Source organism: Psilocybe cubensis, chromosome 7, assembly GCF_017499595.1.
Source record: "Psilocybe cubensis strain MGC-MH-2018 chromosome 7, whole genome shotgun sequence".
NCBI classification, from domain to species: domain Eukaryota; kingdom Fungi; phylum Basidiomycota; class Agaricomycetes; order Agaricales; family Agrocybaceae; genus Psilocybe; species Psilocybe cubensis.
The window spans coordinates 1,596,915-1,610,610 of NC_063005.1; the positions used below are offsets into that span (position 1 = coordinate 1,596,915).

The 13,696-nt window shown below is 50.7% G+C and overlaps 5 protein-coding genes across 5 annotated transcripts; 4 read left to right on the forward strand and 1 right to left on the reverse strand.

Moving 5' to 3' along the window:
* Positions 1–85: 85 nt before the first annotated feature.
* JR316_0008034 (R3H domain-containing protein 2) lies at positions 86–3,480 on the forward strand (the record flags this gene model as incomplete). The annotated part of the gene is made up of 6 exons (XM_047893750.1): positions 86–95; positions 144–564; positions 680–817; positions 896–2,534; positions 2,596–3,084; positions 3,166–3,480. 6 exons carry the CDS (start codon positions 86–88, stop codon positions 3,478–3,480), a joined length of 3,012 nt encoding a protein of 1,003 aa, XP_047747065.1.
* Positions 3,481–4,561: 1,081 nt separating this feature from the next.
* On the forward strand, positions 4,562–5,232 carry JR316_0008035 (DNA-directed RNA polymerase II subunit RPB4; the record flags this gene model as incomplete). Its single annotated transcript, XM_047893751.1, has 4 exons — positions 4,562–4,788; positions 4,852–4,929; positions 5,001–5,099; positions 5,157–5,232. 4 exons carry the CDS (start codon positions 4,562–4,564, stop codon positions 5,230–5,232), a joined length of 480 nt encoding a protein of 159 aa, XP_047747066.1.
* Positions 5,233–5,388: 156 nt separating this feature from the next.
* Positions 5,389–7,641, reverse strand: JR316_0008036 (tRNA pseudouridine synthase 1; the record flags this gene model as incomplete). The annotated part of the gene is made up of 8 exons (XM_047893752.1): positions 5,389–5,647; positions 5,706–5,941; positions 6,003–6,068; positions 6,193–6,634; positions 6,703–6,734; positions 6,790–6,942; positions 7,006–7,102; positions 7,163–7,641. 8 exons carry the CDS (start codon positions 7,639–7,641, stop codon positions 5,389–5,391), a joined length of 1,764 nt encoding a protein of 587 aa, XP_047747067.1.
* An 893-nt stretch (positions 7,642–8,534) lies between these two features.
* Positions 8,535–10,090, forward strand: JR316_0008037 (D-xylose 1-dehydrogenase (NADP(+)) 2; the record flags this gene model as incomplete). Its single annotated transcript, XM_047893753.1, has 7 exons — positions 8,535–8,573; positions 8,658–8,871; positions 8,939–8,979; positions 9,042–9,202; positions 9,256–9,419; positions 9,472–9,983; positions 10,043–10,090. The coding sequence occupies 7 exons, from the start codon at positions 8,535–8,537 to the stop codon at positions 10,088–10,090; spliced, it is 1,179 nt and encodes a 392-aa protein (XP_047747068.1).
* A 917-nt stretch (positions 10,091–11,007) lies between these two features.
* On the forward strand, positions 11,008–13,317 carry JR316_0008038 (uncharacterized protein; the record flags this gene model as incomplete). Its single annotated transcript, XM_047893754.1, has 2 exons — positions 11,008–12,950; positions 13,002–13,317. The coding sequence occupies 2 exons, from the start codon at positions 11,008–11,010 to the stop codon at positions 13,315–13,317; spliced, it is 2,259 nt and encodes a 752-aa protein (XP_047747069.1).
* Positions 13,318–13,696: the final 379 nt, after the last annotated feature.

A 13,696-nucleotide genomic window follows, 5' to 3' on the forward strand; every position in this document is an offset into this window, starting at 1 on the left:
GTCATTCATTCAGCTTTTACCTGTTCGTCGATGATGGCCTGTTGCCCTTGAGCGTGCCACCCCAGCCCGCACTTGCATCCTTTGCATGGCTCTCGGTACGTCCCGTGCTCTGTCTTACCGCCCCCTCTCACCTCTCCTCTCAGCCCCTGCTCTTTCTCACCCATCTCACCACCACAACCCACCTCCCCACCAACCCCAATCACAATCTCTGTCTCTCCCCGCCCCTCTTCCCAGCGACCACCTCCAAATATCACCCTCCTCACCACCACCATCGACGTCGCCCACGCTCCAGCATAGCTCTTTAATACAACATCGCACTTCCCCATCCCCGACAAGGTCCTTTATGGACGCCCCTACACAACTCGATCATCCAGTCCAATATCCCTCCATTTCCCCCCTCCCTCCTCCAAATATCGTCCCTATCCTCGATCCAGAATCTGCACCCGCCAGCGTGCCTACAACCCCAGATGTCGACCCACAGATCCTAGAGGCCCTTAGGAGCAAGGACAGGATCTACGTCCTCAAGCTGGGCGAGACCTTTGAGGCCCTCATTACAGAGCGCAGGTGCGTTTTTCCTTTCTATCATCTGCCCACTGTCTGTGCCCCTTGTTGTGCTCAGTGCCCAGCAGCCCATCCATAGTGTACTTTGTTCACTTGCTCACCCTTTCCCATCCAACAGGACACGCGTTGAACTCTCCCCTGCAACCTCTTATCAGCGGTTGCTCGTCCATCGCTGCTCAGCATACTACAAGTTGGCCCCAGAAAGCGACCCTATCACCAAGGGCATTTTTGTTGTGTCTACGGCGGACAGTAGAATGTATGTGCCCCCTCTTGTTGTCTCTTGCTTCCCCTTCTTACCTTCTTTTTTTCTCATCCATCGATCTCTCTATTCTAGTCCCGACCGTCGTATCAGCGAGTTGGTTCCCGCCGAGGCTACTACCCAACCCTCTTTCAAAATCATGCGTCGATCGGTCCAAGACCGTCGGTCAAAACCCCACTCCCAGGCCGGCTCCGTCGCCGGAGAGGATGTAGATCTTTCTGATGTAGAGCCTTCAGAATCAGGCAGTAACGCTACAAGCTCTAGCCACCACAACAACAAAAAGCGTATGACCATAGAAGAGCGAGAAGCCGCATATAACGAAGCTAGATCCCGCATTTTTATGGATTTCGAAGAAAAGGAGAAGAATAAGGACAAGGACATGAGCGCTAGCTCTTCGTCTCTCAGTCTTACCGGATCCGCTTCCACCAGCGCAGGCGGTAGAAGCAGTATTGGAGACACTGACGATGCTGCCAGCTCTCCTGCGACAGAGAGTGAGTGGTCGGCTCCATCGGCATCTCACTCACGCGACAGGAAGGATGTGAGGCGTGGAGGCCCAGCAAATGGCTCCGCCTCTTCCAACCGCTCACTTCGCAATGGTGGCGGTGGTTCCTTCTACAACAATGGATCGGGCGGCAGTTCTCGCAACTCCCGTGCTCCCTCCCCATCTTTGCATTTCCCTTCCATACACGATACCTCTCCTGGCCACGTCTACGACCCCTCTCAGCCACATCATAACCCAAACATGGCTTATTATCCTGCCCAATACTATCCGTACTCCCCTCCTGGCCAAGCTCCTGCTCCACCCTTCATGCCGCCCTACTATTACCCTCATCATTACAATCCATATCAGCCACCGCCCATCACACAGCATAGTTCATCCGATCCCACAACACCCTCTGGCCCAGAGCCGTACTCTCCTCCACACCAAGTCAACTATGCGCCACACTACAACTGGGGACCCCACCCCAGCCAACAGCCTTTGCAGTCACCTCCTCCGTTGAACCTACCTCCACCGCAACCTCAGCAAAATCAAATCCACCCGATGGGCCCTCCTCCTCCGATGCAACCCCAATCTCCTCAATATCAGCCCTTTGGACATCCATCGCATCCATTTACTTATCCTATCAATGGTTACTACCCACAGGCACATATGCCTCCTCCTCCTCCAGGCCAGCAGATGCCACCGCCACCGCCCCATATGAACGTGCCTCCCCAGCAACAACATCAGCATCAGAATCCTCCTCAACCTCAGCAACAGCCGGTATATAATGATGTTCCTCGGGCTGTAAATGGAAATAGCCACATCGGTGCTGCACACGCTTCTGCGAATGGTCATTTTAATCCTCATAATGGTAATGGCCCGCGTAATGGACTAGGGAATGGCGTAATTGCACCTAATAGCCACAACAACAACAACAACAACAGAAGTAATGTGAGGAACGGTGTAGGTGGTGGTGCGCCTGGGCTCATGAATGTTAATAATGCGAATGGAAATGGAAATGGGGTGAATGGTGGTGGAAAGCATCGCGTGCAGATGCCGCCTGCTGGGCGTTCTGCGTGGAGCTATGGACCGGGTGTGGGGAATGGCGGATATGTGCCTCATAACTCAAACAATGGAGAAGCTGTGGGACCACGGTTCCATGCTCACCGACAACCATCGGGCAACAGCAGCTCAGGTGGGCGCTCATCCAACTGTGATGATGTCTCGTCAACTGTACGTTTTTTTTCTTCCATTCTTTTATTTCTATTGTTCATTTTATTATTATTTTCATTAGTCGTCCTCTACTACATCGTCATCATCAAGACGTACATATACGTCGACTACCTCGTCACAACATCACCCTCTCCCAGCTCGCCCTGATTGGGCAGTGGGACTAAAGGCACAGCCTACACTAGCTGCTATGGGCGGTGGCCGCCACCAAGAACATTCGCTCAACAACTCGCGCAACATCTCACCTATATCACAGCCTCGATCCAATGGACACAACTCCCCTATGCCAAACGGCAACAACCAACAGCAAAATGGTGCTTCCTTGTCCTTGCAGGCTACGGATTTCCCTCCGTTGTCAGGTGCTGCGCCTGAGAAGAGGGCGCCTGTTGTTACTGGCGCCTGGGGTCAGTCAAGGCCTATCTTGACGCCCGCAGCTGCCAATGGAAATGCCAATGGGTCGGCGCCTATAGCTGCGACTGCGAATGTAAATGGAACTGCGAATCCTGGATCGGCGCAGCATAGCCCTGTTATTAAGCAGGAGGACGTTATCAAGGTCGGTTCTTTCTCTTTGTTTTCTGGTCCAGGTTGAACTAATGTCGTGTCTTTTTTACCTCTCTTTCCATTTGTTCCTTAGCCTGGCGAAATAATTAATCCAAAACTTGCTCGCCGACCCCCTGCCGTTGTTAATGGCCAGGGCCCGGCCCACCAGCGATCGCAAAGCGCAGGAAAGGAATTGACTTCTGCCAAAGGTGATTCGGTCGCGGCCTCGGCCTCAGCTCTTGTTGGACAGGTGGCTTCGATGTCGTTGGGAGGAGGGGAGGCTGGCGGCATCGATGTCTCCCCTTCAGCTCCTTCTGTGTTTGCCAATTCGAGCACAAATAACGCCAACACGGCGACAACGACGTCGGCATCAGCACCATCTGTTGTAGCACCAGCACCATCTGTGTAAAAAAATTGTTTTTAGTTAAGTCATGTCCTTTTAGATTTGTTGTAGACGACGATGTTATGAGGGATAAGGTTGTGATGAGGATGTTAACAACGGCGGCGGCGGCGATCTTGGCGAGAGGCGTATGTCAGGTTCGAACCGCGATGAAGAAGTACAGATCTAGTCCTTTTTTTGTCCTTCCTCTTTCTTCTTTTCTGTCTTCACCTTTTTTTGCGTTTGTTCTTCCTTTCTTTTTTTCTTTCTTTCTTTTTCATCACCTTTGGTTTAATCTCCGTCCATGCCATTGAAAGAACGATTACTTATATATATATTTGTTTTTTTGTAATTGGTATGGGTACACTCTCCTCGCTCTCTCCGTCGTATTAGTATCCCGATATAAGTAGTAGCTGTGTCGTTAGCTTGCAGTTCTGTTTTCCGTGTTTCGTTCTTAACTTAAAAAAGAAGCTCTCTATTCTGAGCTAGCTCGGACCCGCCGGTTCTCTGCAGGAGATTGGGTCGTGTGGGCTCTTTATAGGCGGTACCGTGGTGTCACCCTGGATGTATGGGTGTGGGAGGATTCACTCTCTCTGCGCGTCGTCCGTCGTGGGTGGTACAATTATGATAACAAGTCTCTTTTGGATATGATCAATAAATTTCAAGTAAAAACACAACGTAAACCACTATGTTTTTTTGTTTGAATGAATGCTATTTATTTATTTATTATAACGTATATATATATGGCGCACTTGCCTTTTGAGAGCTCGAAGCCCGAGGGAGCTGAAGGGAACACCTTAAAACTAAATTAGTACGCAAACGTCGTGTGTGCGCGTGTGTGAGCCCGCTAAGACTCATCCGTAACTCCGTCGCCACCCCGTCGCCCTCGAGTCGGGATTACGTCATTTCATCCGGGGGAGGCCATTATTGACGGATCTGTCGGCCCGGCACGTGTCTTTGCCGGCAAGATCGGGCGGTGCCTGGCCCGTGGGCCCCGATCGTTTTGCTTGTTATTGTTGTTCAAAGGCTTTGGATATATCGTGCCTTTGGCCGCCGGCACTGTTTGTGGGTCTTTCATACTTTCAGCACTACTGCTACCGCTAAAAACGCAATGTCCAGACTACGACACCGGCCAGCTGTTGAAGAGGAAGATGCATCTGCGTTGAAGCTTGGAATTGGTGAGGTTCCTTCCGCGATTTCGCGTCCAACGTTATTTTCTCAACGCGAAGCCAAAATGTCTGTTTTTGTGATATTAGAATTTAACCATGCTGGTTGCTTGCTCATCTCCGAGGTGAGGTACCTGTTGGAGAATCGCGAGCAAGAGCCTCCCGATACTGCGTACGTTGACCTGTGATCGAGATTATGTGGATTGACACTGATCCGGCTGTTCAAATGGGATAGCGTCTACAACAAGACTTTGGAATACGTCAAGACGTTTGCTAAATTCAACACTACGGACTCGGCCAGTGCTGTTCGAGAGTGCGTTTCTGTCCATTGAGGAGCTGGTAAGCGTGTGATACAGAAGGATTGACCTATGCATTTGCTTGCAGGACACTCCGCCGAGAACCTAATCTTACTCAGTTTGAGACCGCTCAAATTGCCAACCTTTGTCCTGCGGATGCTGAAGAAGCAAAGAGCATCATACCCAGGTAAATTCAACGCGAATTCTATGGATTTCTGTTACTTATCCCTATTCTTTCTGAAAGTCTTGTCAAAATTGACGACGACCGTCTCCAAGCCCTCCTGGACGAAATCCAAACCATGAGAAAGTTCCAATCATAACACATACCCAGGCTTTGGAAAGCCCATACCATCGCTGCTATTTCAAGAACAAATTTCGAGTCTTTTTTGTATATAACCAATACAATTGTGTATACTTACACTAATCTGTAAAATCAACAACACGTATACGTTTTTGTAAACCTTTGCCAGAGATTTTCATCCTTCCGTCTCAGCAAGATGTTTCTTGTCGATGACTTCCTCTTCTGCGTCTTCCATTTCGGTAACGTTCTCCAATTTCTCTTTGATGCCTGTGCTTGGGAAGCTTGTAGTATCGAAAATTCGTTTCTCTTTGAAAGGATTGGCACGCTTTTCGCCTCTGTGGATCACAGCGCTTTCCGGTACGATGCCTGACTGGTTGAGGTAAAGCATGTCATTACCTGCATATGCGTCAATCGATCGTATCCATGCGTCGAATCTAGGAGCGTCATTCCATCAGGCTATGAAAAATAAAAAAGTCTGCAAACAAAACTTACAACCCATCACGATCTTCGACTCCTCGCATTGTCGTGTATATGAACTTATCCTTGAAAGCGTTGATCTGGTCACGGTACAGATCAAAGTCAATAAGCGGTCGGTACTCTGGGTCTTTAGGCTCGAGTTTGGCATTAATCACGCTCATCCGTTGGTTGTACGAATCGAACAGCGGTTCTTCAAGAAGAAGACCCAGTGAGGGCATCTTCGGCACGAACACTTCGCGTTCGTCGTATAGCTGTTGGTGATTACAACTTGTCAGTGCTGCATGGTATCGTTGATATAGACATTGACCGTACCTCGTTGATAATGCTAGGTGGTGCGCCCATTCTGCAAGCCAGGACAAGTGCGCCCATCATTTTTCGCTGTATGTGCGTAGATCAAAATTAACCCTTTGGTACCGCAAAGACAGTCATGACGACAACTTACGATCTGTAGGAGGCAATGTCAGATTTTATGGTGAAAAAGTAGACCTCGAAACCTGCTTACCTGGTGCAACATGAAACTCTGTCCATGGAAAAGCACGCTAATCCATTCAGTTTCGCCATATACCACAGGGTCAGCCACCTCAATTTTTTTCATATATCGTTTACAACTTCGGTCACCAAAGTCGCGGCCAACCGTAAAGTTGTGGAAATTGTGGGTGCCCAAGTACTTGGTCACGATTGATCGAAGAGTTTCCATCTGTTCCGGACCGACTCGCCAGGCACGTTTCCTGGCCATATCCTCTTCTTTCGTTGACATAGCACCATCCAGCTGGTCTTTCCAGAACTCGTAGGAAATTCCGGGGATGGGTGCAAACTTTTCCACAGATGCTTCGTCTGAAGGTACGGTAGATGGGGCGGCAGATCCTGAAAAGACTCTGTGCATGCCTGAACCGGGTTTCGGAGGGATAAGAAGGTATGATGGGAAGTAGTATGTGTATTTGCGGCTTTCACAGATTCTGATGTTTTGAGGTATAAGTTTAAATATTAGGACAGTTGTGCAGTGACGACGTACGTTCGGGCATTAAACGAATTTTGAGTTCTAACCTAAAAGGCGCAACGTGAATATATGGCCCTGCTGATGAAACGAGAGAGAGCATACATATCCCCAAACGCGAATTTCGGGTGGTAGCTCTTCATTGATTCTGGCAACTATATCTTTAACCCCAGGGATGGTGATGATCATTTTGAGAGAGACTATATTTCCCGCAGCGTGGACACCTGCGTCGGTTCTAGCTGCGCGTGCAAGGTTGACCTTGAGAAAATTTATGTGGTGTTCCAATGTGATATTAAAGTGGGTTGTAGATAATCAACACACCTTGGTAGGATTGTCTGCATTGTCTTGAGATACAGCACCAATTTTAACAAGTGCGTTGAATAAAACGCCCTCAATCGTCCGAGTGTGGTCTGGCTGGCTGAGAGGACGTGCATTAAATCATACACAGTGTGTTGAAAGATTTGAGACAGAAACACACATTTGCATACCGCTATATCCCGACCCACAGAATCCCATGAGGAGCGCACATTGTCGCTTTGGGTAGCGGATTGCCTTGGGACCCTCTTCGCCTTCTTCTTTGGTTCCGTCTTTCGATGCATCCTCGTCATTTCGTGTGCGACGAGCACCTGGACCACGACCCCGTTTCTTCCTCTCAGAGAGTCTGCCCTTCCCTTTCTCATTTTGTGATGGAGTGGGTTTGGCTTCGGCATCTGGAGCAGTTGGAATCACGACGTCACCCGCCTGGTTAGCGTTGTCTCCTTCGGGTTTGGGTAGATTAGAATCGACGGCGTCTGCAGAGAAAGATGTCGACGCGACAGGCGCGTCTTGTTGAGTATCCTTTACTTGATCGACTCTTGGTCGTTTGGCTTCGGATGTACCCTCTGAGTCCGCATCGGCAGGAGTAGATACTTGGTCTAGTGACCGTTTTAGTTCCGGGTTGCTGGTAGCATCCGACATGGTAGTTTCTGCGAAGTTGTGAAATGCCTGAACCTGGACACGCAGAGAAGGTAGATATCTTGTTCCTTTTGAGGGTACGAAGGACGTTCGAGTTGGGGGCGTTGATGCAAGACAACGATATAGACGTTTGGTCAATAACCAAGAAATACTTGTCATGTATTGACTTCAACTCGACAGTCCTATAAATCAAGAGTCAAATCGCTTATAATAAGAAAAAGCATTGCATAATGGTCAGCGCTCACCTCTTTCCCTGTCTCGCTGAAGGTAGCTTTCTTTCTTGGAACCGTTGCCGATATGGGATGGAACGCCAATAAATACGCGCTGTGGTACAAACTAGTGCGAGGGTTCAAATAAACGCGAAGCGCGAAAAGACTTTTTGATCGACTAACGGTTGCTCGGACCGCCGCACGAGTTGCTCCTACAAACCCAACTTCTCTCCAGTCTTCTCCTGACTCCTTCAGCTCCCAAGTTCAACGTTCAGCATTGAAAATCTAGCTCAAGAACTACTTTTTCAAAAAAACATCGTGTGCATAAAGTGACAAGACCAGTACAAAAAATTTCTTCTACGAACAAAATAGATACTGTGCTATTTTGTTGCGATGACGATTTCCTCGCCGCTCTCTCTTCAAACTCGAGCTTTCCCGTATTCTTAAGGAGGCGGTGTGAGGGATACACCATGGTCATGGCTATTCCATAAACCATCTATTGCCACCAGTTGCTCCAACAATTGGCACACCGACTATATCCTTTCACGATCATGTGCATCCATCTTGACATCATTCCAAAGGTTTCCAGGGAATCGGGACTCGGTCTCAAGGTTGGCGGAAGTACCGTATAAAATTACACGACCAGCCAACAATAACCGCTCCTGCCTTGATACCTAACCACCAAAGATGGCGTCTGCTATAGGCATGGTAAAGCGTGTATACGCGGTAAGCACCCACCCGCCCTACGATTTCTGTGATTGCATTTGCATTCTCAGACTCGGAGCTGACACTATATATGATCCCACACAGGCCTTTTCTCCTTCTCCTGTGCCCAAATCCACGTCTCCGAAACCACTCAAGTTCGGGATATTAGGCGCTGCGAGGATCGCGCCTAATGCACTCATTATTCCAGCCAAGACGCACCCTGAGGTTGTGGTGTACGCTGTAGCTGCTCGGAGTCTAGCAAAGGCGCAGGCATTTGCCAAGAAACACGGCATTGAGAAAGCGTACGAGGGGTATCAAGGTATGTTGTGTCTCCTTTGCTGCACGAGTGCTTGACTAGGATCAACCTGATGCTTATGCCAACACAGCGCTGTTGGACGACCCAGAAGTAGATGTTGTGTATAACCCAGTGCGTCCTGGTGTTCGTGTATTGACTGGATGCTGACAGCTGCAACTGAACTGGATCTGTAGCTCCCGAACATGCTCCATTTCGAATGGACGATGAAAGCGCTCGCTGCGGGAAAGCACGTACTCAACGAGAAACCCTCCGCCGATACCGCAGACGAGACTAGAGAAATGTTCGAATTTGCAGAAAAGAAAGGATTAATCCTCCTTGACGCGTATCACTATCGGTGCGTTACTATATAATCGACAAGTCTCATAACCCACTCAACAACGGTTCTAGATTTCACCCTGCGCTCCATAGATTCAAAGAGATTGTGCAGAGTGGGGAGATTGGGAAGGTGAAACATGTAGATGTAGACATGATTTTGCCTCAATCTATGTTCTCAGAGGGCGATATCAGATACGATTATTCTTTGGGCGGTGGTGCACTAATGGATCTCGGATGTAAGACCGCCACCTTCTCATCCCGTGGAGCGAGTTTGACCCGAAATTACAGGTTACGCCGTGAACTGCATTCGATATACAGCGTCGTCGGAACCGACATCCGTCATAGCGACAACACACATTCCGTTCCAGCCGAGCACCCCATCCGCCGACTACGTCAAGAACGTCGACAGGCGCATGGAAGCGACGCTCGCGCTGCCCAACGACGCGACGGCGACACTGCGCTGCGACCTGAGCGCGCCGCACAAGCTCGGCTTCATCCCCGACGCGTTCCCGCTCAAACTCGGCGCGCGCGTGGAAGGCGAGCTGGGGAGCGTCGAGATGTTCAATTTTGTGATGCCGACGCTGTATCATAGTATCACGGTGAAGATAAAAGGGGGAAGGAAACGTGTAGAGAAGGTGTACAAGCCCAAGGAGGGCGACAAGGGGCGTGATTGGTGGTTGACGTATCGGTTCCAGCTTGAGGCGATGGTGGATAGAGTTCGGGGCCGGAAACCCGATGGTTGGGTGGATAAGGAAGACTCTATTGCGACGATGCATTGGATTGAACAAATATACGAGAAGGTCCGCCCGCTAATTCTTCATTAAAAGTTTTGCGTTATTAACGGCAAGTATTTAACTAGAGTGGATTAGGCAGTCGGCCAAGGTCAAGTTACACTCTGCCGAATTAGTGGGGATTGCAAGTTAGTACACCAGTATCTTTTTTTGCGATCTTGTAGATTTTTGGGTATACTTTTGAAAGTCGTTTCCTGAATCCAAAACTTCAAAATTGAAGTCCATTGAGGTCTCGTGATTGACGATATAAATAGCATCAACGCGTACGCGACGCGCGTCTATTTATTGAATCGAGAATCAGAAAGCAGGGTATGAAACATCCACCGACAAACACCGACGTCAAAAGGTATACTCAGGACACACGTGCACATAGTAACTACCCTCACCCATAATACTGTTCCTGTGGCAGTCGTAACCCCAAATTATGTACGTGGAGGAGTTGGAGGATCAAGCGGTCGTAGGGCATCAGGTTGCGTCTTATTTCTTGGTTGGAGGGAGCTCTAGGGTCCAGTAGCTACTGAGGTGGATGTGGTATTAGCGCCTCTGCGTTTGTAGGATAGCTTTCCCACACGGTTTCTTTAGAGCAAATAATGGAATGGATCGCATCAGGAGTAATGTGTCTCAAACTAGAAGCCGTCAGCGGGATGCTTGCGTTGGGGGGAAGTGCTTTGACACCATTAAAGGCAGGAGGCATACCATATCTGTGCACTAGGTGTCAACTGACCGCATAAGTATAGCAGATTCCAGTCTGTGGTTCGATTTAAAACGAAAGATTTCCAGGCTGGACATGAGAAGGGAATAATCTTGGCTTGGGAAGCTCGTGGATGTTGGATATAAGAACTCGAGGCATCGCTGGAGGCTACGCGAACATCTGGATCCGATAAACGACCTCGTGTGAGGGAGAATGAATGATTGCAGAAGAGAAACGCATGTCGTTGTGACGGTACGTAAGCTGTGCTCGAGTATACGCAAGTCACGAGTGATGTCATGTGTAGCCGTATAAAAGTCGACTCTGGGTCCTAGATGGACAACAATGTCTGTAGTTACACCGTCCAGGCGACTCTCTGCCCGTCGTGGCTCTACCACTGCCCCCGACCCGTTTGGTCTCCACGCCACCGTAAACCTCAATCCAAACCGCTCCTCCTCGAGCAAGCTCACCATCGTGCGCGTCCCCGCCCCCGCCCCGCCCAACACCCCGACCCCGCTTGCCCTCAACGAGCCCCCCGCGTCCCCCGTCCTCGGCCCCCGCAGACTCCACCGACGCCCCGCTCCCCAGGCAGGTGCCCCGGAGCGCGTCAGCTTCGCCTTTTCCTCTTTTGGTCCGCCCCAGCGCCCCGACTCCCCGGACCACAGTCCATCCTCGTCTCCCCGCCTCCGTCCCTCTTCCCCGCATCTCGCAGCAACCACGTTTGGTTCAAAACCCCGCCTTACCCCGGATCAACTCGTTGACCTCGCCCGCTCCTCCACAGCTCCCAGACCCCAGCTCACCCCAAACCATCAGCCCCCCTCCCCCGGACACACCCTTCCCGCTACCTTTACCCCTCTTCCAGACGATATCTATCTGCCCTTCATAGATCGTCCCTCCGAAGTATCCCAGCTCATTTCGTCCCCACCAGATGTCAAGCTCTTCTCTCTCCTCGCTCAGATCTTTCGAAACAAGCACCCCGTTCCACTCAATACCCCTGACCATAGTCTCCACGAAACCCCTGTAGATCTCCCCCGCGATCCTGCCGCGTGGACGTATAACCATCTCATCTACCATCTCACTCGCATCGATCGCGACATCGCACCCGACTTTCTCTGGGCCATCGCTGCTCGCAAGTGCATCCTCGCCCACTCGGAGTTACTCTGGGAGCGCATCAAGGGCGCACTCGGTATTCCCCCTGAGCTTGATGTTGACTATGACTTCCTCGAGGATGACCAAGAGAGCCCAGACACAAGCGACATCTCAGACGATGAAGGCAAGGCGGCCAGAGGTCATTGGTCGGACTGGGACGCCGTCATGGACTCACCGATCCACACACGCAAACGTCTGAGCATGTCCGACTCCCCTGTTGCGAGCATCCACTCTGGTCGTCACGCCGGCATTGACGAGCAGGATGCTCATTTTCGTTCGCAGATCGACGACAGACTCCAGGGTCTCCAGGGCGGCTTCACGCAGAGATCCGCCAGTGCTGTTATTCAAACCGAAGATGGCGAGACTACCATCGCACCGACGCCCCATGGTGTACGTAGTCCGCCTGAACAAGAGGGGCTCGTCATTGGGGCATTTAGCCCACCTCTTGTCTCTGACGACGCCATTGACCATTTGTCCATCGAACCGCTCCTTGCACCTCAGACACCCTCACCATCAGTCCTGTTCCACCCACTCACGGCAGCCGCTCCACCCTCCCATGCCGGTGGTGAGCATCTAGGCGGAATCGCCGAAGGTGCAGAGGAGGAGGAGGAGCAAGAGTCTGCAACTGACATCACTGCCCCCACCGAACCTCCAGCCGCCCCTGCAGAAGAATCCGACCCGGACCTCATCTCCCCCTCGCAAATCCAGGGTCTGCGCATATCCACCTCTCCACTCCCACCTTCCCACTCTTTCTCGCCGCCTATCCTCTCCCCCATTTCTCCGCTCCCGCCGTACCCACCTCCCAACTCCAGCGGAGTCGGGGTTGCCCCTCTTGGCACTCCGCCCAACACCACCGGACAGCCCTCATCCGGTTCGCACAGCAGAGCTAGCTCGTTCTCCTCCGTCGGGCCATTCCAGCGCTCGGAGTCTACGGGTAATTTGTCCGCATCATGGAGCGCGATGGCGGCGGCAGCAGCAGCAGCGAATGCCAATAATCATTCTGGGTCGGTGTTTGGGAGCGAGGCAGGAGATAGTAGTGGGTATATGAGTGATAGCGATAGGTTACCTGGTCAAGGTTTGGGACCTCTCTTCCCGAGCAATTTTGCAAGACTGGCAGGTGGACCGACGTTGAGAGCAAAGTGGGTTTTTCCTATCGTCTGCTATTAGTGATTTCTAACTTGTCGACTTAGCACGGCTTCGGGACGTTCAGCGCATGTCGTCCCACATGCGCGGTACCCTCACTCTATCCCGGCCAATGGCGGTAGTAACAGCAGTGGTACAACATTTGGTGGTCCCTCGCTTGCGAATCGCCCTGGCAAAGTGCGCACGTACTCTCACGGCGCGAGTTCGCGCGTCCATGGTGGGATGCACGCACATTCGCTGTCCGGCCACCAACAGCAGGTTGGGGGCTCAAGCTCGAGTTCTTCGTCCGCTGCTTCAGTCGGTTCTGCTGATAGGAGAAGCTGGGGTGGTCTTTCAGGGTCGGGCGCTAAAACACAAGATTAACTTGAATGTGCCACAAATTGCATTTCGGAATGCCTAACACATGTATATCTTTTTTTACCAACTCTCGTCTTGGATTGGTAGGGCCATACGCATACAGTATACAATGGCCTCCACCATAGCTCACATTTCGATCCAACGATAGAATAACGCGGCACACTTGGGTTCATTTTTTCTCTGGCTTTCTTTGGTCTTTCGGTACACTGGTTTGATTTTCTATTATAGACGCCTTTCACCTATCTACATCGACACTCCCAAAACTACTCTCAATCATCGTCACATGCACCACACCTCACAACAAATTATCATTGCATACCACACACAAAAAAGACATGATTGTATCAGCGTTGTATGACTTGCAAAACTTTTCATGGATTGTAAA